General features: G+C 40.2%; 1 protein-coding gene across 2 annotated transcripts in view; it reads right to left on the bottom strand.

The window, feature by feature from the left end:
- RAB12 (RAB12, member RAS oncogene family) overlaps positions 1-21,390 on the bottom strand; it is a 31,234-nt gene extending 9,844 nt beyond the window's left edge. For both annotated transcript variants that reach the window (XM_019755758.2, XM_019755759.2), the window contains exons 1-2: positions 20,862-21,390; positions 1,783-1,843 (exon numbers count right to left, since the gene is read on the bottom strand). In XM_019755758.2, coding sequence (XP_019611317.2) covers positions 1,783-1,843; positions 20,862-21,375 — 575 coding nt within the window. In that variant the 5' untranslated portion in view covers positions 21,376-21,390. The remainder of the gene's footprint in view (positions 1-1,782; positions 1,844-20,861) is intronic.
- Positions 21,391-26,719: the final 5,329 nt, after the last annotated feature.

Below are 26,719 nucleotides of genomic sequence, written 5' to 3'. Positions count from 1 at the left end.
AAACTTGCAATCAACCTTTCAATAAATTCAATGAATCTTATCCCCCCCCACCAGTTATATTTTTCACCAGTGTTGTAGTTTTGAAAAATTTGAGGACGAAGTTTGAGGAGTGATGAACCAAGGAGAAGCAGAGGAGGAGTTATTTGGGGGAATGCTTTTATATCCAAGAGAGAAGTATTTTCCGGGTGTCCCATGTATTTCTCAGAACTGCACTATCATACTTTCCCCCGGGGACTGGAATTCATAATGTAGGGCCTTCTTAGATCACATTCAAAGGCACTGAAGTGAGATTCCAGAAGTATCCAATGTCACCAGCACAGACTTCAGTGGGCAGAGCTCCAGGGACATTTGGAAACACTTTTGTGTATCAGATTACTACTGCCTGAGATGAAAACTATAGTATTAATACATTAATTAAGGTCTGTCTTTTTAGACAGGCCACAATGTCATTTAGACACTGCTGTCATCCACTAAGCAAGCTTCACAAACATTCTAGTATTAGCTATATCTCCTTTGCGAGGCAAACTCCATCAAAAAGTGTCTCACCCACAGGTGCTATGCTATGTACAGAGGTGGACATACCCTGAATCCTTTTAAAGATGGTCTTTACATTAAAGAGCTTTCATTTAGAAACAATAGCTCATGTAAAAGATACTTTGTTGTCATTTCCAGAGTTCAAAAAATGGGCTGCCTTTCCAATCATGGGCTAATAAGAAATACCCATTTTTTTTTCCTTATCAAGAATTTAGGCAAGACTGTTAATGTTTTATAATCAAGTCAAAAACCAAAATACGAAAATGAAAAACATGAAAAAACTCAACAAAACCCAACAAACCCTTACAGTGGGTTACATAGTCACAGATGACCAAATGAAGACATTACCTCAGACCCCTCCAGTGGGCAAGCGATGCTGGTTCGGCTGCAGCCGTGCCCCAGACAGGGACACGGCACGGATGGAGAATGAAGGCATGGCACTAACACTCAAGCATTAGGTGACCGATGATGCCATAGATGAGGCAGCAATTAACGTAGATGAAAGCAAACACACACATGGTGGACAGACACTCAGAGCTGAGGTTGACCTGCCGAGAGGAGTTAGTAAGCTGAGTACACTGCAGCTGTGGCGTTAAAAACAAAAGGGCATTCTCAGAACACCTCAGCAGTTACTTTTAAACCATCACCAGACCTGATCCTTTCTCCACAGATGGGTTTTTGAATGCCCTCCTGTGGGCTGCGGAGAGCCTACAGAAAGCTCTTAGAGCTGGACACAGCTGTAACACAGCTGGTTTGGTCTCTCATACGATTACAATGTGAGAAAAGGGGCTGTGGATTCATTCGCAGTTGGCATTAATGGGGCACTGTGCCACCAAAGACACCCCCGAACTGTCTGTGGGTGATCTGCCTTAAAACTGTGCAAATCTGGTTAGAAACATACTGGACTTTCTTTGAATACTATCAAACAAAATAACTTGAAAAACGAAGACAATCATTTTAGCAATCATTTTAGTGATGACAGTTTTCTCAAATGATTTGAAAATAGAGGCATAAAGGCTCCGAACTATCATTAAAGTAATGTTCTTCTTTCCACAACTCCCCATGTGCAAATGGAGCACGAAATAAGTAGTTTTCTAAATTCGACCTCTCACTGTTCATTTTATTTAAACATGAGCAAAGGAGAGGAAAAGTAGGAGAGGCAAACCAGCTCAAATGGTTAATTTTATTAGACAAGCGTATGGGCTGTTAAACACATAGGGCAATTAAAGGTGCAGATTCTCCACTCACCAGATCTGTAATCTAATTTTCTTTCCTCTTAGTTCTACAGTTTTGATTTTAAAGTCAACACCTGTAAATAAAACAAATGAAGATGAAGCAAAAACAATAAAGATGCAATCTGTCACAAAACATAATCCGATTTGTACATTTTCATATCCTTATCAGAAAAACAAACCAAAAAAACCCTGATCACTAAATCCCAAAAGAAAAAAGCAGAAGTACACCAGTATTTGTGACTACCCAGTCATTCTACACATCAATACACAACTATAAAAGTCAAGCTATGTTATGTTTTATTCTGAAATATTTATGTAGCATTTGATATTCATAATATAATTTATTACTACCACAAGTTTAGCATAAAAATCATTTAAAATTATATTAACATGCCTTTAAAAGAATATTGTCTTGGGGAAAATTCTTACACAGAACACTGGAAACTTACCATGACTTCTTTTATTATATTGTCAATAGTGTGGGAGAGGAATTATTTTTTAAAAATTTACTCACACAAAATAACATACCCAATGTTTATTTATTTTAATTTTAAGAAGCAAACCACCATGTCTCTCTGTCCCTTTCCAATTAATTCAGCCTTCAAAGCTTCAGATAGTTTTTAAATCAAATTTTCTTTTTCTTTCAATTTATTGGGTGACAATGGTTAGTAAAATTACATAGGTTTCAAGTGTACAGTTCTATAATACATCATCTATACACTGCTTTGTGTGTTCACCATCCAGAATCAGTTCTTCATCACCATATATTTGATCCCCTTTTCCCTATTCAATTACCCTCTTCCCTCCTTACCCTCTGGTAACTATTAAACTGTTGTCTGTATCTATGAGTTTTTGTTTCTTTGAAACCAAATTTTCATTTATGTATGGTACCTTATATGCTTGTCAGTTACAGAAAACTTAAGTGTTTCAGAATAATATGTTTTACACAATTTTCACAACTAAGAAAAATAAACCAAAGGAATGCTGGCTAAATTTGAGAACGAGAAACACATTCTCTACAGGAATTACTTCCTGACTGCTCTGTAGGATCCCCATGCTGTCGGGCCTCCAACAGGCAGGGGCCGTGTCTGCCAGTTTGAGTGCCACATGGCCACAGGGAGAGCAGGGACACCCCACTTCCAGGCTCTGAACCTCAGGGAACTGATGCAACACTTCAAAGTCAGATGAGGTTCTTGAGGTGAAGCGAACAGCATGTGACTGGCTTTTATAATTAGTAACACACTGTAGACACCAATGCAATACCAAAAGACATGTTTATAACCCTGGGCGGAGGCAGGGCAGCAGCCCTCATCTATACAATACAGAAAAACTGCATGAATATCAAATGTCACAAGAAAACAAAGCTACAGCATACTCTACTACATTTCAATTCTTAATCTCTTACACCAGACATGATTTCAAATGTCACCGAGTGAATGAAACCTGGTTAATTCAATTTCACTTTCAGTTCTGGAACACATTTTTTCAAAGTCAAATGACACTTTAAAACAGCCTTGAAACAGGAAGCATGTTTGTGTACCACCGACACCCTCAGAGTTCCTTAATGACTCAACCCCAAGAGAAGAGCATGGCTTCAAGTGATATGCTCCAAGGCACAAACAGCAGCCTAGAGAGATTTCTGTTCTGATTTTAAAAAGGCATAGCTCAATGACAAAATACTGTATTCTGCATTTTAGCATCAAGTTGGGACCTTACCATGTTACTCTGTGGTAGTAATTTACAAATCAAATTCATATTTTGTCATGACTACTGTTCTATTTTACTTTTGTTTCCAGTTACTTTTTTTTTTAAAGTTTTAGTTAAGGGAGCTGTAACTTTTGTCTAACATGACTTTATTGAAAAGAGCTGGCAGATGATAATTCTCTTATGAGCTCTGCTTCAAATCAACTAAAAGAATCCTTTGAAACAGCCAGAGCAAATAATTTTTGTTTTGATTAGGTTGTTTTATCTGCTAAGAATTGTTCTGAACCTGAACATGTCAGATACTCTTTTTCAACCAACTTGAATAACTTATCCAACTTTAGCAGTCCTACACTAGGACTATTTTGTAACCACAAAGTTTAATGAATGAAAGTAAAAGGATACTAATACTCAAAATCAGGAAATAAGTGATAATGTTATCGCCATGTGATTATAAATATATGACTAATTTTAACAGGAAAACAAAGATGATAGCGAATAGGATTAATAATCTGTTTAGCCAAAATGAAGACTATCTAGCTTTAGGGAGTAGATTAATGACAAGATAACTAACAACAACAGAAAAATAACCAGTGGTTAAGTCTAAAACTCCATAAAAGAAAACAGTTCATTAAATTACTCCTCTTTCTTAAGTGAAACATCCTTTATCACATCAAACAGACACCAAGTGGCGTATAATGACCAAAAACTTACTCCAATTTATGGCTTAAAACATATTCTTGTACCAAAATATACAACTAAATATTCTTAAAAACCTTCTTATATATCAAAAGTATCTCTTAATGTTGCCTACTTTTATTATTTGCATGTCACAGAAATTACAACGATCCTTAATGAAAGGTAACAAGTCATTAACAGCCTTAAATATTCGTCAGATTAGTTTTGGGAAAAATCAGCACAGAGAAGCTCCTCACTGAGGAGGACTCCCCAGGCCCCATATTTATAAACAAACGGGGACCAAAAAGGTGGCAACTTTATTTCCATCCACAGCCCTTGCCAGAAACCCAGATTCCTATGGGTCTCTCGACTAACAGAGGGGAAGCTACTCATCCTCAAAGACTAGTCAACACTGACCTAAATCAACACCCGAGCATCTGGCAAAGAAACGCTCTTCTCTGCTGTCCTCATTAGAGAACCTCTTTGTTGGCCCAGAAACCTTTTAAGTCCTCAGGGACTTCCTGTGTGAACCTCTCTGAGGGCCTCACCCCTTACTTATCCTCATTCCTCATGTGTTCCCAGTTCTTGGACCTGAACTCTCTTTTGGCTCTCACACCACATCACTGCTCCTTTTTGTTGGTGTCCCCTCTGAGGGCACAGTCACCTTTGACTCCCGAAAGTCTATGGCACTGCCTGGCACACAATAGCAACTCAATAAATCTGAAGAATGGACACCCGCCCCTTCTTCTCCACCAAATGCTAGATATGTAAGGAGAAATGCTGACTCTTTTTGGAAAATTTAGGGAAATTCAGAACTCATTTCTTTTTTTTTTAAAGCCCAAAGAAAACACTTAAGTAGTAAGGGGGGCAGATGTTCATAGTGTGTTTGGTGGGCAGAGCGGTAGGATAGCAGCAGTGAAATGCAGGGGTGCCCAGCATACATACATCACTCCAGAAACAGAGTATTTCATTTCTCCTACAATTATGCAGTCACTTAGATGGGAAGTAGTCCACTAGGTGAATTATTCTGCCAACAGGAGCTTACCTTTCTTTAAGCTTACTAACGTTATAGAAGTCTTTCTAGAAGAAATATTTTAATCAGAAAGGAAGTACATAAGTCACAGGGCTATAATCCCAAATCAATAGGTGTACACTGAATGCTCTACTTGAGTCACTGTGTCTTCTTCTTGATCTTAATTACCTTTAATAGTAACAACAGTGGATATCTGTCAAACATGCTGTGCCGACTCCAACACATGGAATCCTGCAGCAGTCCAATGAGTGCACTGTTATCTGCATCTTACGGAGGAAAACACCAGTGGAGAGGACAAGGTAATATGCTTTAAGGCCAAAGAACATGCTGGTTGAACCTAGACTCAAATTTATAACAGTGTTCACAATGAAAAGTTGTTACAATGAAAGTCAGATGAGTGAAAAGGAAAAGTGAAATGTTCTGCAAATGACCCAGAATCACCATCAAGCTGTTAAAGAGCAAAGCTTAACTTTGCAATTTGTCTTTTTTCTTTGTAGTTGTAGTTCATAAATCTTAGCAATAGCATCAAAAATAGGTATATTTAGTGCTGATAAGATCTGTAAGTTCTCCTTAAGACAAAACATTTCCAAAACATCACTGTGTTTCTTTTTGCTGGGACATAAGAACTTACAAAAATGAAAACAACAAAAATAAACAGACGCTTCTTTCTGCACATTCCTTTCCAGAAAAAGCTAAATAAACGCAAAAATAACACCATGGTCCATGCCTATGATTACGGCTGAACAGACGTCCTACCCTTTTTCTTCTCTGCCCTACCCCACCACCAACGATTTTATTTTATTTTACTTAACGTTTTCAGGAAGTTGAAGGATTTCAGACTTTGAAATAAATCTCAATTCAAACAGTGGTTGTGATTTTATTGCCACTTTATAACAACCATCTTAAATTTGTAAAGTGGCTTTTCTTTCAAGGATATACAGTGTCATCCAGTTTTGGATATCATATTTCTACTAAGAGAGAGGATTTCCAGCATTTTCACTGAGTTGAGAGAGAAAATAAAAGCACTATATAAAGGAAAAGAGGGTAATACAGAGACTTCATCAAAATGGCGGCGTGAGGTGAGCCTCTGTAAATCTCCCCTGGAATTTACAACGAATCAAATAACTGTAACTCCACAAAGGACTCCCTGCACAGTGGACAGGCAAGACGAAGAGGCCCACTACTGAATGCATCTAAAGGTGGGCGAATCACACAAGCGGGGGAGGAAGGAAGGGAGAAGTGCGGAGATGGAGCCGCGCAGGACGCAGACCTAGCTCAGTGCGCCAAGCTCGCTGCGTCCCGGAACTACCGCAGCTGTGGGAGAGGGAAGAACTCGTACTGCTAGGGCTCCGCTTATGGCCCACAGGGCTGAGGGGGCAGCATATAACACGGCTGAACCCAACGCTCATGGAAGACCTTGGAGAAAAGACTCAGGGAAGAAGGATGAAAATGGTGGTTTAAACCCTCACTGCCCAGCAGAGAATGGAGCCTTAGGCACTGAGACTAGCTGCCCCCTCCTACCCTCCCAGAGCTCGCCCCGCCCCCACCTGCCTGGTGCTAGAAGCGGAACAGTAGCAGTGTCAGATCAAAACAACAGAATATTTGCTGTTCTGAGAACTGTGAACCGCAGACACAGATTCACAGCCCAAATAGTTCCGGCAAAGGGGAGGGAGCTATGGAAGCAGGACCGGCTGTGGTGGTGGTCACCGCCATTGCTCTGGGCCACCTCTCACAACTCACCCCGCCCCTGGCCCCACCTATCTGGACGGATCCCTGCAGGAGTAAACAGAACTGATGAAACTCAAGGCTCTGAATCTGGAGCAGGAAGAGCTTTGGAACTCCAAAAGCTCTCTGCATACCCGCACGCACACTGCACCCTGTGACCCAGGTGAACTATTAACAGAGGAGAAGCCCGTCTCCCAGGGAATCCCCCCATTGTGTGAGAAGCTGGAATAGTGCAGAGAAAACATAGCACTACCATGTGAGAGAGAAAAAAAAGGCTGCATTCGGAGAGAAAATAAAACATTCTACCAACAAGTACTGGAAAACAAAAGAAAGACCTCTTCATATCAAGCTGTTGCAGAAGCCACTCCTGTAGATGTCTAGGAAGAGAAATAATAAATCAGCAATTGCCATGAATAACCAAGGCAACAAGACAACTCAGAAAGAAAGTGAAAAGTCTCCAGAAAAGGAACTTAAAGATATGGAAATATGTGACTTAAATGACAGAGAATTCAAGATTGCAGTTCTGAAAAAACTCAATGAGATGGAAGAAAACACAGAAAGGCAGTTTAATGAACTCAGAAACACAATCAAAGTACAACATGAGCATTTTACCAAAGAAATTGAAATTTTAAAAAATAACCAAATAGAATTTCTGGAGATGAAGAACTCAATAGAAGAAATTAAGAATGAAATAACCAGCTTAGGTAGTAGAGTTGACCAGATGGAGGAAAGAATCAGTGACATCGAAGATAGAAACCTGGAAATGACACAGATGGAAGAAGAAAGAGACTTGAGACTTAAAAGAAATGAAAGAACTCTACAAGAACTTTCTGACTCCATCAGAAAGAGCAATATAAGAATAATGGGCATACCAGAAGGAGAAGAAAGAGAGAAGGGAACAGAGAATATATTCAAACAAATTGTCGATGAGAACTTCCCAAACTTGTGGACAGAACTGGATCCTCGAATCCAAGAAGCAAATAGAACACCTAATTACCTCAATCCCAACAGGCCTTCTCCAAGGCACATTGTATTGAAGCTGTCTAAAATCAATGACAAAGAAAGAATCCTCAAGGCAGCCAGGGAAAAGAAGACAGTAACCTACAAAGGAAAGCCCATTAGATTATCATCAGATTTTTCAGCAGAAACTCTACAAGCCAGGAGGGAGTGGAACCAAATATTCAAACTATTGAAAGAGAGAAATTATGAGCCAAGAATAATATATCCAGCAAAGATATCCTTTAGATATGAAGGAGGAATAAAGACTTTTCCAGACATACAGAAGCTGAGGGAATTTTCTAATACACGACCTGCACTACAAGAAATACTAAACGAGGCTATTTGACCACCATCAAAAGGGACAATTTGTGGCAACCAAAACATAAAAAGGGGGAGAGCAAAAGCATTAACCAGAATATGGGAATGGCAAAAGTAAGTGTGTTGAAGAAAATGGAATACCCTAAATAGGACTTTCTTTTACATAAACTTAAGGGTAACCACTCAAAAAAATCCAGAACTGAAATATATACCGTAATAAAAAACAGAGGGAAACATGATAGAATATCACCACACAGGAATGACAGACAACAACAAAAGGCAAAGAAACAATGGAGACACAGTCTTACCAGAAAACTAAAGATAGCATGACAGTAAATCCTCACATATCAATAATCACCCTAAATGTAAATGGACTGAACTCACCAATAAAAAGGCACAGAGTAGTAGATTGGATCAAAAAACTACACCCAACCATATGCTGTCTCCAAGAGACACATCTCAGCTACCAGGACAAGCATAGACTCAAAGTGAAAGGGTGGAAATTGACACTCCAGGCAAATGGTACCCAGAGAAAATCAGGTGTAGCCATACTGATGTCAGATGAAACAGACTTCAGGGTGAAAAAGGTAACAAGAGACAAAGATGGACATTTCATAATGGTAAAGGGGACTATACAACAAGAAGACATAACAGTCATCAATATTTATGCCCCCAATCAGGGAGCACCGAAATATACAAAGCAAATACTAACAGAACTAAAGGGAGAAATTGACCAAAACACAACTATACTAGGGGACTTAACACGTTTCGTACGGATCACGAGAATCTTCACGAGGGATTTAAACCCCGCCGTATGCAACGTGTTAAATACATCATTGACAGCTATGGATAGATCATCCAAACAGAAAATAAATAACGAAATAGCAGCCCTAAAAGACGCATTAGATGAAATGGACATAACTGACATATAGAGAACTTCATCCTAAAACATCAGACTATACATTTTTTCCTAGTGTACGTGGAACATTCTCAAGGATAGACCATATATTTGGACATAAAATCAGCCTCAGCAAATTTAAGAAGATTGAAATCATAAATCATACCAAGCATATTCTCTGATCACAGGGCTTTGTAATGAGATATCAACTACAAAAAGAAAGCAGGAAAAAACACAAATACATGGAGATTAAACAACATACTTTTAAAGAACGACCGGGTCAAAGAACAAATTAGAGGAAAGATCAAAAGATACATAGAAACAAATGACAATGGAAATACTTCCTACCAAAATTTTTGGGATGCAGCGAAAGCAGTTTTAAGAGGGAAATTTATATCATCACAGGCCTATCTCAGTGAAAGGAAAAATCCCAAATAAATAACCTCATATTACACCTTAAAGAACTAGAAAAAGAAGAACAAATGAAACCCAAGGTCAGCAGAAGAAAGGAAATAAGAAAAATCAGAGCAGAACTAAATGAAATAGACAACAAAAAGACAATAGAAAAAATTAATGTGACAAAGACCTGGTTCTTTGAAAAGATTAACAGAATTGACAAACCCTTGGCTAGACTCACTAAGATAAAAAGAGAGAAGACACTAATTAACAAAATCAGAAATGAAAAAGGGAAGTTATCTCGGATGTCACAGAAACTCAAAGGATCATCCAAGAATACTATGCAGGACTATATGTCACCAAATTCAATAACCTAGAAGAAATGGACAAGTTCTTGGAATCATATAGCCTTCCTAGGCTGAACCATGAAGAACTGGAAAATCTAAGCAGACTGATCACCAGTAACGAAATTGAATCAGTCATCCAAAACCTTCCCAAAAGCAAAAGTTCGCGACTCGATGGGTTCACTAGTGATTTCTACCAAACCTTCAAAGAGGATCTAATACCAATCCTGCTCAAACTCTTCCAAAAAACTGAAGAAGAGACAGTACTCCCTAACTCATTTTATGAGGCCAACATTACCCTGATACCAAAACCTGGTAAGGACAACACAAAAAAAGAAAACTACAGACCAATATCTCTGATGAATACAGATGCAAAAATCCTAAACAAAATTCTAGCAAATCGAATACAACAATGCATTAAAAAGATTATTCATCACGACCAAGTGGGGTTCATCCCCGGGGCACAAGGATGGTTCAACATCTGCAAATCCATCAATGTGATACATCACATAAACAAAATAAAGGACAAAAATCATATGATTATATCAATTGATGCAGAAAAAGCATTTGACAAGATACAACATCCATTTATGATTAAAACACTTAATAAAATAGGTATAGAAGGAAAATACCTTAACATAATAAAGGCCATATATGACAAGCCCTCAGCTAATCTCATAATTAATGGTGAAAAACTGAAGCCTTTTGCTCTACAATCAGGAACACGACAGGGCTGTCCCCTATCACCTCTGCTTTTCAACATGGTGTTGGAAGTCCTTGCCAGAGCAATCAGGCAAGAGAAAGAAATAAAAGGCATCCAATCTGGCAATGAAGAAGTTAAATTGTCACTCTTTACAGATGTCATGATGCTATATATAGAAAACCCTAAAGACTCCACCAAAAAGCTATTAGAAACAATAAACGAATACAGTAAAGTTGCCGACTACAAATTCAACGTACAAAAGTCCATTGCTTTCCTATATACTAACAATGAAATCTCAGAAAAGAAATACAAAAAACAATTCCTTTTGCAATTGCAGCAAAAAGAATAAAATACCTAGGAATAAACTTAACCTAGGATGTGAACGACCTGTATGCTGAAAACTATAAGACATTTTAAAAGAAATTGAAGAAGACACAAAGAAATGGAAAGACATTCCGTGCTCATGGATTGGAAGAATCAACATAGTTAAAATGGCCATATTACCCAAAGCAATATACAGATTTAATGCAAACCCCATCAAAATCCCAATGGCATTTTTTAAAGAAATAGAACAAAAAATCATCAGATTTGTTTGGAACCACAAAAGACCCCGAATAGCAAAGCAATCTTAAGAAAAAAGAACAATACTGGAGGTATCACACTTCCTGACTTTAGCTTGTACTACAGGGCTACAATAATCAAAACAGCATGGTATTGGCAGAAAAACAGACACATAGACCAATGGAATAGAACTGAGAACCCAGAAATAAAACCACATAAATATGGACAGATAATTTTTGACAAAGCAGCAGAAAACATACAATGGAGGAAAGACAGCCTCTTCCATAAATGGTGCTGGGAGAACCGGATAGCCACGTGCTAAAGAATGAAACTGGACTGCTATCTGTCACCATGTACCAAAATTAATTCAAAATGGATCAAAGACTTAAGCATAAGATCTGACACAATAAACTGCACAGAAGAAAACATACGTACTAAACTTTTGGACCTTGGGTTCAAAGAGCATTTTATGAATTTGACTCCAAAGGCAAGGGAAGTAAAAGCTGAAATAAACGAATGGGACTATATAAAACTAAAAAGCTTCTGCACAGCAAAAGAAACCATCGACAAAATACAGAGGCAACCAATTGAATGGGAGAAGATTTTCACAAACAGTGCCTCCGATAAGGGGCTAATATCCAAAGTACACAAGGAACTCATGAAACTCAACAACAACAAAAAACAAGCAACGCAATTGAAAAATGGGCAGACGACCTGAAGAGACATTTCTCCAAAGAGGACATACAAATGGCAAATAGACATATGAAAAAATGCTCAACATCAGTAATCATCAGAGAAATGCAAATAAAAACCACAATGAGATATCACCTCACCCCAGTCAGAATGGCTATCATCAACAAGACAAATAGTAACAAGTGTTGGAGAGGCTGTGGAGAAAAAGGAACCCTCATACACTGTTGGTGGGAATGCACACTGGTGCAGCCGTTATGGAAGGCAGTATGGAGGCTCCTGAAAAAATTACAAATAGAATTATCATATGACCCAGCAATTCTTCTCCTGGGTATGTACCAAAAAAATCTGAAAACATTTAGCCATAAAGACACGTGTGCTCCAATGTTCACTGCAGCTTTATTTACCGTGGCCAAGACATGGAAACAACCAAAATGTCCTTCGATAGAGGAATGGATAAAGAAGTTGTGGTATATATACACAATGGAATACTATTCGGTAGTAAGAAAAGATGAAATAGGACCATTTGTGACAACATGGATGGATCGAGATTATAATGCTAAGCGAAATAAGTCAGACAGAAAAAGCAGAGAACCATGTGATTTCACTGATGTGTGGTATATAAACCAAAAACAACAAAAGAACAAGACAAACAAATGAGAAACAACAACTCATAGACACAGACAATAGTTTAGTGGTTACCAGAGGGGGTGGGAGATGAGGGTAAAGGGGATCAAATATATGGTGATGGAAGGAGAACTGACTCTGGGTGGTGAACACACAATGGGATTTATAGATGATGTAATACAGAATTGTACACCTGAAATCTATGTAATTTTACTAACAATTTTCACCCCCATAAATTTTTTTAAAAAAAGAAGGTAATACAAACTGGCTGTCAGTAGACCATCTTTCTTTTGTTTTGTTTTTTAATTAAAGTTTATTGGGGTGACAATTGTTAAAGTTACATAGATTTCAGGTATAGAATTCTGTATTATATCATGTATAAATCCCATTGTGTGTTCTCCACCCAGAGTCAGTTCTCCTTCCATCACCATATATTTGATCCCCTTTACCCTCATCTACCCTCATTCCCCTCAGTAGACCATCTTTCAATTCCTGTACTGAAGGCCCCTGAACTTGACAAATCCTATTATTTAATATTATCTGGCTTTTTTCTTACACTTCGTTGTGAATACTGAACGACATAAAAACTAAGTAGTATAACTAAAATAGTCTCATCGTCTAGAAGTAGGTACCAGTAAAATAGTAAAATGACTATATGCCATCAAAGCATGCTTATCAGGCCTGAGGATATCCGATGTCTATCCAAGTTTAATAAGATCTGCCTCTCTTCCAACCAGGTTGGACCTGCCTCCACTCCAGCACATAAAGACCACACAGAGTCTCTGTGTCCGACATGTGCAGGGGCACAGGAGAGACCCTTGCACTCACTGGAACACACACAGTGACACCACAAACTACATCAGGCAGGGAGAGGAGAGACTGAGGTTATCAAAGTAAATGTCTGGGGAACTGAGTACAAGCACCACCTCCAAGCCCATCAGAACAGGCAATTCCATTTCTATGAAGTATACGCGTATGAAAGAATTTTACAGAAAGGGGCTTTTCTCTACATAATAAAATTATTAAGAACTCTTTTGTGGTGTTGACTATGCTTCACGTACTAGTCTAAGAGCTTTATAAGTATACATTAACTCGCTGCAGTAGATCCTCTGAACAAATTTATGAGGCAGATATTATTATTGTCCTATAGACAAAAAAATGGAGTCAGAGGTTAATAACTTGCCCAAGGTCATCAAGCTGATAAGTAATGGAGCATAGATTTGAACCTGGGCTGAAAGGCTCCAGGCTCTGCCCCACCCTGCACAGCCTCATCTGATGTGTAAGGAAGGAATAACTGGAAGGGAAGTATAACATATACTTAATGTTAAAAAAGAATTTTGCGGGCGGCTGGATGGCTCAGTTGGTTAGAGCACGAGTTCTCAACAAGGTTGCCAGTTCAATTCCTGCATGGGATGGTGGGCTGCGCCCCCTGCAACTAAAGACTGAAAACAGCAACTGGACTTGGAGCTGAGCTGCACCCTCCACAACTAGATTAAAGGACAACGACTTGACTTGGAGCTGATGGGCCCTGGAGAAACACACTGTTGCCCAACATTCCCCAATTGAAAAAAAAAAAAAAAGAATTTTGCATGGCTAGGGAAATACTGTAAGAGTGAGGGATGCTGGCGGGCTTGGACAGACGGTTCCAGCAAGTGCAGGCCTTCCTCCGCTCCCTGGTTACAGACCCTTATCATTCTGACCTCCTGGTCACAAGAAGAGAACCTTTATGGGGAAGGAGGATCTTGGGAAAAAAATCAAAACAAAAACAAAATTCAGATGGTCAAATGCTGGGTCAGTAGTATTTTCTTCTTATGCAAAAAATGTAAACATTACTACTACTCAGATTGGGTCCATAAAACTACAAGGACTGTTAAATGATTTTGTATTTTCCCATGCCATGTTTTTACATTTTGATATTTCATACTAACCTGTATATATTTTACTACGGTAGGCTAACAGGTTATTTTTTGGAGTGTTTGAGAGTTTTTGCATCTGTGATATAAATTAGAAGAGAACATAACTGACATTTATAATTGCCTGTTCTAGGCTAGGTACATTAAGATATTTTACCCCCATTTATTCCTCCTGTACCAGAAGATGGGAAAAAAGTGTAAGTCCTACTTATTTTTGTTTGTTCGTTTTTTTCTTTCTATGAATGAGGAAAATGAAGTTAAGCTGTTCGCTGAAAGACACTGATAGCTTGTGGTAGAGCTGGCACTTACATCCAGGACTGGGAGCCCACCTCTGAAATCCACACTCTTCCCATAATATCCCCTCACCTGGGGAGCACCTAGAACGCAAGTAGTGGCCAAGGAGAAGGTCAAGTGTTTTTCTTTTTAAGTGAAAAATTACAAGTGGAAATTAGATGGTAGGTGTGTGATTCTTGGGCAGTCAATAAGAGCCGAGTTTGTGTAGCAAGCCTACAGTGGGGAGACAGCACATGGGAGACAGCAGAACAAACTGCTCATTTAGAAGGGCCCATTCCTTCACCTGAGTCCTGGCTTAGTGGGTCCTGAAGCTTCTGCATTAAATTGAGCTGGGAAACCCAGGCGAGTTTCATTCATCAGCTACTTCCATCATAAGCTTGCCTAAGGTGGAGTTTCAGGTTGTTGTTTTGTTTTGTAAACTAAGAAGGCATTATGTAAGCACCAGTAACCAAACAGTGGAGGGTGTCAGGTTGGGAGGGGCGGGGGGGGGCAAAGGTTTTTCTATGGAATGTAGTATTCTGTTAAGTCTGTGTTATTTTCTCATTTTAAAGGAAAGGATATTTAAAAATAATAATTACATTTAATTAAGGGCACTATTTTAGGACTGCAGTTTTGGTTTTCCAAATTATTTTCCAAATGTCAAAGATGTGCAATAAAAGAACCTAAGGAAAAATCAAATTTTTCCTTTGTTGAAGTACAAAAGCATAGCATTTTACCTTTTTCTAAACATTTTATTATGGCTATCTCCATGACTCACTTCCCTTTCTGAAAAGGACAAGCCAGGTGAGCAGGTGTTAGTTTTGTGTCCTATAAAATGGTTAGCAGAATGGTGTCTCACATAAATATGAACAGCCTCTCAAAAATATCTGCGGACTACTGTACAAAGCTGTTTTCTTTACAAATTGAAACAAATACTTAATTAGAACAATGTATCTGGCACCCAAGCCTGGTGAATAATTTGGACCTATCAGTTCTCAAAGGAACCAAGTCTGCCTTCTCAAGCCAGTTTCAAGATCTGTTAACAGACTGCTCCTGGAAGACTGCACAGGCTGGAGGGAGAAAAGCAATCTCTAAGAATCTGGATCTCTATCATGCATAATGAACTCTTTCTTCTTCAGTGCCAGTGCAGAAAAGTGAAAGCCTGAATGCACTTAAGCCAGGTCTTTAAATAGATTTGTATTCAACCTAAACAACCTCACCGCAACTACACTTCAATACTTTCTTTGAAAGACAGCTATTTTATTTCACAAAAACCGACACACTTCTCCACAAACCTATTGGTTTGCATTAAGATCATTGAATAAACCTAATTACACAACACATGGCATATGCTGGTACAAAAACTAAATGTTAACCAAGATGCATCAGTTCCTTTCACATTCACATCTCCCTGAGTCATCGTGTTACATCATTTTGGCAGGGGAGTGAAATGACACTGCAGAGCCCATGGTGCTGGGCTTTTGGAGTGGGAATTCTGGACGAATTTCTCTCTCTTTTAAGTGAAACACTCAGGCAGTTCAGCTACGGCTTGGAAGACTACATATAAATACAGAAGAGCAAAATAAAATACACAGCTTAGATAGAATTCAAATCTAGTTCTAGACATTCATTCCGGGGTTCCTCTGATTTAAGTTTCGAGAATAAAGTACGACTATTTAATGTCCCTTGACAGCGGTTCCATTGCTTGTAGGTAAAGTGACCAGTCACTCGTTGGACTGCATTTCACTGATCATGTCACCTAATATTCAAAGCCAAACCCACAGGCCTTTCTGCCGGGGATTTACATTCACTTGTTCCGTGGACCTCTGGATTCTGCTTCCAGCTCAACTGCTGCTTCTGATAAAATGCAGTCACCTGCATCACAGAAGTTTCCCCACCCTGGGAACAGGCATCCTGAGTGTGTACCCTCATCTCAACATAGGACTCAAAAGGAATGTGATCTCAGAGAACACAGGGACTACAGCAGGTAACGGAGTGAAAACGGCTTCAGTAAAGCGCTATCATCTTCTAAGACCAGTTACTCTCAGGGTTCAACGCACTGCTGCAAAATGAGAAAAACAAAGACAGCGTACAGAGGGTCTCAGAACTAAATTCAAAAACCTTTTAAATTATGATTTTCTGTCTTTCCCAATTTTGCAGGGGTCTACTTCATTTCCAAATGTCCTTCCTTGGTGAAATAAAAGAACTGGTAATCCTATGTTGGCCTCCAGCACTTTGGGGGAAATTTCACTGCCCAGGAAAATCAGAATTCTGGTCTAGACCGCCTTACTGCTACTTTTCCTCTGTTTAAAATACTAAATTTGGGGAAGTTTTTAATAAATATGTAAAAGGCTTAAGATATGTGACTCAATGTTCAGATAAACAATTTAATTCTTAGAGCATTATTTTAATACCCAGTAGGCAAGTTGACAAGTGATGACAGAGCCATAGAAAAAGTCAATTTCATTGATACCATAAATCAATGACATCACGATTTTCACAGGGCCGTAGGGAGGATCAAATTAGATAAGCTGGAAAGGGCTTCATGATTCTGATCAATTAGAAATGTCACAACACAAAGTAAATATAAATCTCAAGGCAAGCTAAGGCACAAGACAGCTGGAATTCATTGTAGCCCTGCCCCTGACCACTTGCTGACTAGCTGTGCCACAGCGGCTAAGCTGTTTTCCTTTCTGGACCTTTCTTTCCTCATCTGTAAAATGAGGATAACTTTCAGGATTGTTGTGAGGATTAGAAAGTGTGCTTTTGCTGGTACATAGTAAATGCTCAACAGATTGTAGCTACTAATAGAATGCTATATTTTATATGTCTAACAACTAAATTACTTTGGCAGAGCCTAAATCAAGAGCCCAGGCGCCTCAATATTACTCTAGTTTTTTTTCTAGAATGCAAAGCTGCTGGAGTAGTGTTGGGTGCTGTCTGGTAAAACCATTTCAATCCAAACAAAATTAGCAGCTAGCTTCCAACAGTTACATAGAAATAAAACAAAGGTTGACAAACAATTTCATGGTTTTTTTTAAATATATGCTAGTTGTGAATTTCTACAGCCAATTAGTTCTTCTTATCCATTTCTCAAACTTCAAAACACTGCTCCTGTATTTTTTAAAGAACCTGTCAATTATGCTGTCTATATCAGACTAAGTAACTCAATCCCATGAATACAAGACACCATTTGAAAATAATATTCCACCTAGACAATTTCCATTAGTCAATTATTAAAAACAGTCTTTTTAGCTTTTCTTATTCCGGTGAATTTTGTGTGTCTTATAAACCAAATCAACTTCTGATCTGATTAATAATTTTTAAAAAAATCAACATTCTGCTCATTTAGTTTTACAAAATAGGTTCATTATCTCAAATCCCTTGGGATTTCCACTACAATCTTTTATAGAAGGCCCAGGTGAGTCTGATTCACTTTAAAAAGGCACTTTGGAGGCATTTTCTTCTTCTAGCCTCTGAATTACACAGGCCATCACTTCAGTGAAGCACCTTGGTCTGCATATGCTCAGACTCTTAGCCTCCCTGTTGCAAGGTGCATGGTATTTTCCAGATCCTGCTGTCATGAGCAGAGCACATCTGCAAGTCCAGACGGGTAAGGGTAGGTGCTACTGTGGAAGGGAATCTTTCTCTGTGTAAATCTGAGTGTACTACATGGAGATGAAACTCGACAAACTGGCCCCAGAAGAACCTATGAGTTAATTGCTCTGATGGCAGGCATTCAGGTGAGGTAATCACAATTCTACACCACGCCCAATGCCATATTTAAGTAGCATTTTTCTAAAGGAACTTGAGGAATGAATTTGTTACAGCACTCCAATGGGGAGGAAGCCTCCCCTAACCAGTCCTCACCCTACCTTTGGTTGGAGGGGCTCCCCAAATATTCTGTACACATCTCTACCCTTGGATCATCTTGTTCCCCAGGACTCTGGGCCATATCTGGGAAGATTATGTCCTTTGCACCACTGAGTCCCCAGTGGGTAGCATAGCACCCAAAACACATTAAGTGCTCATTAAGTGATCTGATAAGTGGAAGGAAAAAGCAATTCAGAGGCAGAGCTTGAAGGGGGTTAATTAGCTTTCTTAAAGTGCCTTCACACTCTGGATCAGACCAGAAGTTATCATTTTTCTCTCAACTTCCCACAATTAATAAACACTTACCAAGCCAAGTACTGTAGGCTACATATGGAGGAAACAAAAATGAGCTACACAGGAATCCAACTGCACAAGGAACCTCAAAATGGTAGTTGTGGAAGAGAGTATGTGGATGTTTAAGTGTATGTATTTGTTTGTTAAGAAGACGGAGGAAGAAAATGTCTGGTTTCCTTGCCTCCCACTTTCTTCCTCATTCCCAAATATCCTATGGAATCCTGGCCAATCAGTTGCACTGCCTCCATGCAAAGCTGTACTCAGAGACTTCATGCTGCAGTTGCCGTAGGATAAGGTCCATACTCCTTGGCGTGGCAGTCAAGGTCTTGAAGCATTCATTCCTCAAGTCCCCTAACGAGTCTTTTGCAGAATGTGGGGGTGCTGCTCCACTGTGGCCCCCCGTTAGAAAACGCCTCTCCATCTCCCCTCTGTCCCACTCTAAAGCACACCTCTGGCTCATCCATCTCTTATCTTACTTTCATCCACCCAAGCCCTGTTACCCACCCATTCATTAGTGCCTGTGCCGATTTCTCTTCATCACACATTTTTATACATTTAAAGTGTGGAGCCGAAACAGATGGTAATTCTGAACTACTTTTAACTCTTTTATTTATGTTAGGTACTAAACTAACAGTATAAACCCTCATTATATGACCCAAGACTGGATATCTGAAACAGGTATAGTTATGCTACTGAATTTTAATATCAAGGTCCCAAGGCCAATATTTAAAAACAAACAGGATACAGAGAGTACAAGTATTTCCAGAGTGATCTATTCCAAAAAAAGCTTTAAGGGAAACAAATTGTCACAAACAAAACAAAAAGACAGTATAAAATTTGGGGGATTAATTTTCTATTAAGACATTTTAAATGTAGTATTTTTTTTTGTTACATGGAAATTTAAAACCAATTAATTCCCAAATTGTACTGCTTTGGAACTACCTACAATACTAAATATATATACAAAAATGAGAAATGATACTTTTAATTCTGAATTTCAAAGTACTATTCAATGTTTTTTTGTACTTCCCCTCCTGGCCTACCAATGAATGTGACTGCCCTTTATTTTGAAGAACCACCTCATCTATGGGTTTCCCGCAGCTTTGACAGCTTTTAAGTGGTTTTCCATGGAAACAACTGTTACTCACACCCACCTGACAAACCTACACTGAGTCCTGTACATTTGATTTCATGAAAAAAATATCCCCTGCAGTTTCAATTTGAGGTCCTGAGGACACTATACTTCCTGACCTGGAGTGCTCCTGTATTACATCACTGCTGTACTTCACAGTAGCTGGGAGGTACTGGAAGACTTGTCTCCACTTTTGTGAGTACCTGCGTTGAGGTCATGGACAAGGACAAGGACAGCTGAGGTCCCTCTGCCCTGCCTTTATAGTTAAGGCAAGACATTTTGTGTAGTTTTAGACTTAATATTCTCCATAGGCGCTCCACAGGGATTTTTAAACTTCGTTATTTTAGCGCCTTATAAAAGAGAGTTCAAAATTAGAAAATAAACCCTGGTTTACTGTAGAAATACTCTTCTGGAGGCAAAGCTAAGGCACCAAAACTCACTACAGATGACCCACTTTGGCTTCTAGCCAGGGGCACAGCTTCACTACACTACATACCTGCTGCCCACCTCGCACGACCTTTTTCTTGGGTGATTAATATTAGGGCTGGGAGTTTCCGTGGAGAGATGCTCACAGTGTCCCAGAGCTGAAAGGGACCAATGCATCAATCACCCTGGCCTCAGGACAGCCGCTGGAGGGTGCGAGAGGGGACGCTGAGACGCTCCGACTGGGGCCGTGCGAGAGGTTTGCGCCAGCAGGCTCCAAGGGCAAGTATGCGTGGAGATTACACCAAAATTTCTCCGTCTGGCTTTGGGAATTGGATCAAAGGGCTTCCAAGGGGCCGCCGCCCCCTCCCCCTAGATGTCACCGAGAGGCCCATCCACCTAATGCAAGGCCATCCAAGGCCATATAGTTGGAAAAAGGCTAACAGGCGATGCGAACGAGGCCGACAGAGAAAGCGCCGACGGCAGGAGGGCCCAGCCCCAGAGCCCTTACCCACGGTGGACTTGCAGGCCTCGCAGAAGGTGTCGTCGGTGAAGCGCTCCATCAGGCTGGTCTTGCCCACGCCGCGGGAGCCGATGATGATGACCTGCAGCTTGAAGTCAGCCGGCCTGGGGGGCTGCTTCCTCCGGCGGGCCTGGCCACCCGACAGCGCCGGGGAGCCCGCGCCCAGACCACCGCCGCCCCCGGCCCGCCTCTGCAGCGCGCTGCCCGGATCCATGCACGCATACGGCTCCCGCTCGGCCCGCCGCCCGCAGCCGCCCGCCCCCGGGCCGCGCGCCCCGGGCTCCGGCGCCCCTTGGGCCTCCGCCGTGCGCCGGGGGTCGGCCCGGAGCTCGGCGTCCGCCCGCTCGAGCGGCCCCGGTGGCCCGTGGACTCCGCGCTGCAGCTGCGCCGCTGGCCGGTTCCCCGCGTCCCCGTCCACGCCGCCGCCGCTGCCGCCGCCGCCGCCGCCGCCGCCAGGAGAGGAGGAAGGGAAGCAGCTACTCCGCAGCAGCGGCAGCAGCATCCCGGACGAGGAGGGGCAGGAAGCGCAGGCGCGGGGAGGGTGGGCGGAGCGGCTGGGCTCGCGCCGGGCGGGAGGTCCGGCGCACGCGCGCCCCTTGCGGGCAGGAGGACCGCCGTGTCCTGCGCGCCTCTGCCGTTGCCCACCTCTCTTCACCTCCTACGCTTCCTTGTACCCCTTCTGCTCTGTTTCCACTGCGTGCAGCTTGCCACCTCTTTTTTCCTTCTCTTTTCTTTCTGTCGGCTCTTTTGTTTTCCCTTTCTCTTCTACATTTCCCCTTCTCCCTGCTTTCACTGAGCAGTCCTAAGACACCATGCCCGTTTATTAGCCATCTGTTCCCCAGATCTATTACGCTCTCAAAATACTGACTCCCAAAGCACTGCCGCAATTCACAATGTTGCCAGGACGCCCGCAAGTCCCTCAGCCAAGTCTCCACCGTCACACCTGGCCAACTTGGGGTTCCTGTCAAGCCCCGCTCTCGAGCACACCCCCACTTACTGGTAGAAGCCCCGCGCACGTCTGATTGGTCTTTCCCTATCATGTGTATCTTCCATTTTCCACATGAAATACACGAAATCAATTATTTTTAGCCCCGATTGCTGCCTCATTCAAAGTTAGGAAGTTTTTGTTCTGTTTAACTTTAAAAATAATGGCATGCTCCTTGGGGGAAGCAAATGAGTTAGAACTCAAACTGTAGTAAGAAACTCCAAGATTGAAAGTCCAGAAGTTTAGGAATTATGGACTCAGTATATTTTGCCATTTCTATTTGAAAGGCTTTAAGGATACAGAAAAGCCCTGCTCTGATTTCCTTGCCAAGAATTTGTTTAGCAATTTCCTCAGTGTGAACCTGAGCACCTCAGAACACAAGGTTCTAAACATGATAGGAGCTGGCGCATTTGCGGAGAATGATCACGTAACCCACCAATTTCAGCTGCATTTAGAACTGGGTTTAGTAATGCATACCACATGTGGATGTTATCCTCCAAAACTGATTTGTATAACTCTAGCATTACCCACAAAGTAAATTGGAAGTTTACACTTACAAGAGAATTCTTAGCTTTCCTAAAGTAATCACAACAGAAATCTTTTCAGTAGTTCTAGGGATATTTAAAATATTATCGGATCTCTATTTAAACACAGCTCTGTCACTTAAAATAAGGGAACCACTCTGAGCTGTGGATTTCTCTGTTCTTCTACAGGAATGAGGGTAGTGCCCCTCTTGCCATTTAGCGTTGTCAGGAAAAAAATCAACTAACAATCTATGCAAAGTCTGTTGTAAACCATAACTAAGTGTGTAAATGTAAGGAATTAAACTGATTTATGCATGACTTTTTGGGAATACCACGATTTCACAAAGCAAAACACATCTGCAAAGGTAATCTCAAGATTTTTAATTACGTCCATTCTGATTTATAGCACTGCCTGTCCTAATAGGCAGATGAGGGTGGCATGGCTCTCCGCGATGAAGATGCTCTTGCCCAGAATAAAATATCTTCCTCATAAAGCAGCTCAGTCATTTCTTCTACTATAATAATTAATGGGTTAAATGGTAGAGGTTTGGGTAGTACCTCCAGAGGGCACAGTTAAAATTCATATATGCTGCTTTACACAAGTCTGTCACTACCTAATGTTCCATTATAAAGAACTGTACCAGATATATAGTACAATTCAGCAAACATTTGTGAAAGAATGAATGACGTTATCAGAGACATTCATGTTGATGAAGTTAGTTGGCTTCTCTGACTCTGTCCTAAATACAGATTGTGAAATAAAGGGGATACCCCACAGTCCTACTCCCCATTCCTTCCTACCATTTTGCAAGTCCCCCTTTCTTCACTATCATCTGAACACCATCGTCACCACCTAAGACAGAGAAGTTGCAACTTTTTCAAAAGGCTGGAACTGGAAGAGGATGTAGAGTAAAAAACAAAGAGTCAAGGACAGAATCTAGGGATCACTGATATTAACAAGATAGGCAAAGGAAGAGAGGCTTCTGCTCAGGGAGTGAGGGAGGACTCTGGAGATAATGGGGTACAGAGAAATGGGAGGATTGTGGTTTACAAAGGTGGGAATGATCAAGAGTCAAATATTACATAACAGACAAGTAGAATAAATACAGGTACTTCTCGCTTTGCATGGCATTGAGGGACCATAAAAATAAACATGAAAGCTCAAGGAGTGCAAAATGATCTTCATAATCAATGAGGAAAATATGATTGTTCCATGACCTTTACAAATTTTTGTCAAAACATTGGGAACCTCTAATTTTGGGGTTATAAATGTACAAAAAAAAATAAAAAAATAGTAAAACTAATATTTATTTAGGACACTAACTTAAAACATCAGAAATATTGAGAATTAAAGTGTTTTATATCTTGGTAGAAAATTTATCAAGAATAGCTTGAGCAGTGCTTGTCTTCTTGTCATATAACTTACAGTAAGGAGTAGACGTCTTTTCTATGCCGTGGTGAATTGTCATACTCCTTTGTAAGCTTGGATCTGCTTCCAACACTTTATTCTTTGAGCTTTCAATGTTATGAAATATCTCCAAAAGTTCATTTAATGTTACATTTTTTTCCTGGCATCACTTCCTCTGGATCATCTTAATCCTTTTCATCACAATTGTTTTGCTCCTTTATGTTGAGAAGCTGGTCTTCGCTTAGTTCCTCTGTCTGCACATCTAAAATCTCTTGGAAACCGGCAGAGTCACCAGTCCCCTGGTCAACTGGTTCTTCTATAACTTCACTTATGTAGATTAGAATTTTACTTTCAGCACTATCACTTTTTGTTTCTTTGCTGTATTTCATCTTTGTTGGCCAGTTTCCTCTTTTGACTATCCATTTTTTGTAAAACGTCTTATGGGTTTAGCACTGAGAGATGAGGAGGTGACACAGTGACACTTTGCTGTCTGTGTGGGAACTGAATAACACAGTGACCAGTTACCAACAGACTTTGAAAGGAGTGATGTTGTAATGAAGAATCTGACTCCATTTTTTAATGTTTTTGACTGCTAACATCTTTTAAACCTTGTGTCCAACATCTGGGCAAACTGATAAGAAAGCCCAGGTACTCCTTTGACAGTGGTGGGAGATTCAAACGAAGCAAGCCCCTGCCTACTTGCAGGAGCTCTCACCCTAGCCCACCCCCTGAGCACACTAACCCCTGAACTAGTCTCCTCCCCTCTGCTCTCAAGCGGGTTTTCGAACTGGCTTGGGAGCCTACCCTGTCCTCCTCAGAAAGCTTCAATTATGTAAATAACAAGCACACATTCTTGCTGTGTGCGTAGTGGCATCAGTCTTGACATCCATACCAGACTTTGGTGGGTGTCCATGCTGTTCTTCAGTGTGTCCATGACAGACATGGTGGTCACTGATGAAGATGCACACTTGGTATTTATTCAGTGATCTCTGGACTGAAGAGCTAGCTGTGAAGTTTGTACTTTATGCAATTGCTCATACTTAATATACCACTGTAAGGGAAATTTGAACTGCTGGGGAAATGGTGTTGTTTAACAAAATTGTGGTAACTGAAATTTCTGCTTATCAGAACCACACAGGGAGGACTGTCTGTATTGAAAAGCATTCATTACAATGAGGGTGGGATTCAGACTGCATTATTCTTTTCTGCTAACAGAACTCTGAATTTTATCAAGATACTCATATTACTCTGTGAAGTCATGTGCTTCAGATAAAACTTGCCCAAGCATCAGGACCAGGGAGAGAATGTTGATTTATCTATGCCAATCACTCAGATTCTATTCTCCTTGTCAGTAATTGGCTTAGGAAATGACAGATGACCAAAATCTGGTCAATGACACATACAGGGAAATCTTGGGGAGGATAGACCTTCTGCAAAAAGTCTTTGCTCTTCAAAAAAGACCCAAGGAAGAGAGAGCCCATTTTCTGCTTCTGACCCTTTGTGTGAAGGGCATAATGCTTATAGGGGTTGCTGCCATCTTGTAATCTTGAGGAGAGCTAGTTGACAGGTTGTAGATGGCTGAGCGGAAGAATGAAAAGACCTGGCACTTTGATGTGGTTGTGAAGTCACTGAATTAATCAGCCATGGAGACGACCCCATGCTCCTAGGCATATTACCATAAAAGTGAGTATACATTTCCTTGTTATTTAAGCATTTGAGTTAGGTTTTTTCGTATTTGGAGCTGAAAGAATCCTGATAAATATAGGAATACATCTTTAAAAGTATGACATTATAGAGGTAAGCTTGAACCAGCCCCAATCTTTTTTAAAGAATGTTATCCACAAGCTTTGTTACTTTTATTATAAGTAACAAATTATTTGTGATATGCCTGACAACTGATCACCGCACACAAGTGTTTCATGGTACACAGCTGAGAACTGGGCTATGTATTATTTATGAAGGGAAGGCAGCAGATAGGAGTAGCTAGAAAAGAATACTAAATTCAATATAGTTCCCAATACAGGAAATCAATGTAACATTCTATTGGATATGGAGACTGATACAAAAAAGCATCATAAATAAACTCAGGGTGGATCCCACTTTTGTGGGGCTTGAAGCTTTTACAATTTTGATGTCCCTCTTTAAGAAAATAAATTTCAAATTACAAATACAAAACCACGAAGAACTTTGAAGAGCCGGAGATGTTACCTAGCTTGCAAGCTGACAAGTTAGCCTGCCCCAGTTTCATGGATGCTGGCAGTAGATATGAGGCTCCTGGGTCAGAGGCATAGAGACATAGAGAAGCAAGCAGGTCTCAATCTTGTTCCTGCCAAGACATATTTTTCCTAGTTTTATTGAGATATAATTGACATGTAATTATGTTGTACTCCAAGGTGTACAACATAATGATTTGATGTATGAATATATTGAGAAATGATTACCACAGTAAGTTTAGTTAACATGAGTTGCCTCACATAGTTACAAATTTTTTTCTTATGATGAGAACTTTTAAGATCTACTCTCTTAGCAACTTTCAAATATTCAACACAGTATTGTTAACTATAGTCACTGTGCTGTACATTAGCTTCCAATGATTTATATTATAACTAAGTTTGTACCTTTTGACCCTATTCACATGTTTTGCACTTCCCCTAACCCCAACCTCTGACAACCACCAACCTGTTGTCTGTATCTATGAGTTAGGCTTTTTTTAGATTCCACATATAACTGAGATCATACATTATTTGTCTTTCTCTATCTCATTTAGCATAATGCCCTCAAGGTCCATCCATGTTGTTGCAAATGGCAGGATTTCCCTCTTTTTTAAGGCCGAATAATAATATTCCATTATATATACATATATATATATATATATATATATATATATATATATATATATATATATATAATGGAATGGATAAATTAAGAA

Source organism: Rhinolophus sinicus, linkage group LG09 (genome assembly GCF_036562045.2).
Source record: "Rhinolophus sinicus isolate RSC01 linkage group LG09, ASM3656204v1, whole genome shotgun sequence".
Classification (NCBI taxonomy): domain Eukaryota; kingdom Metazoa; phylum Chordata; class Mammalia; order Chiroptera; family Rhinolophidae; genus Rhinolophus; species Rhinolophus sinicus.
This window is presented reverse-complemented; position numbering and strand designations above follow the sequence as displayed.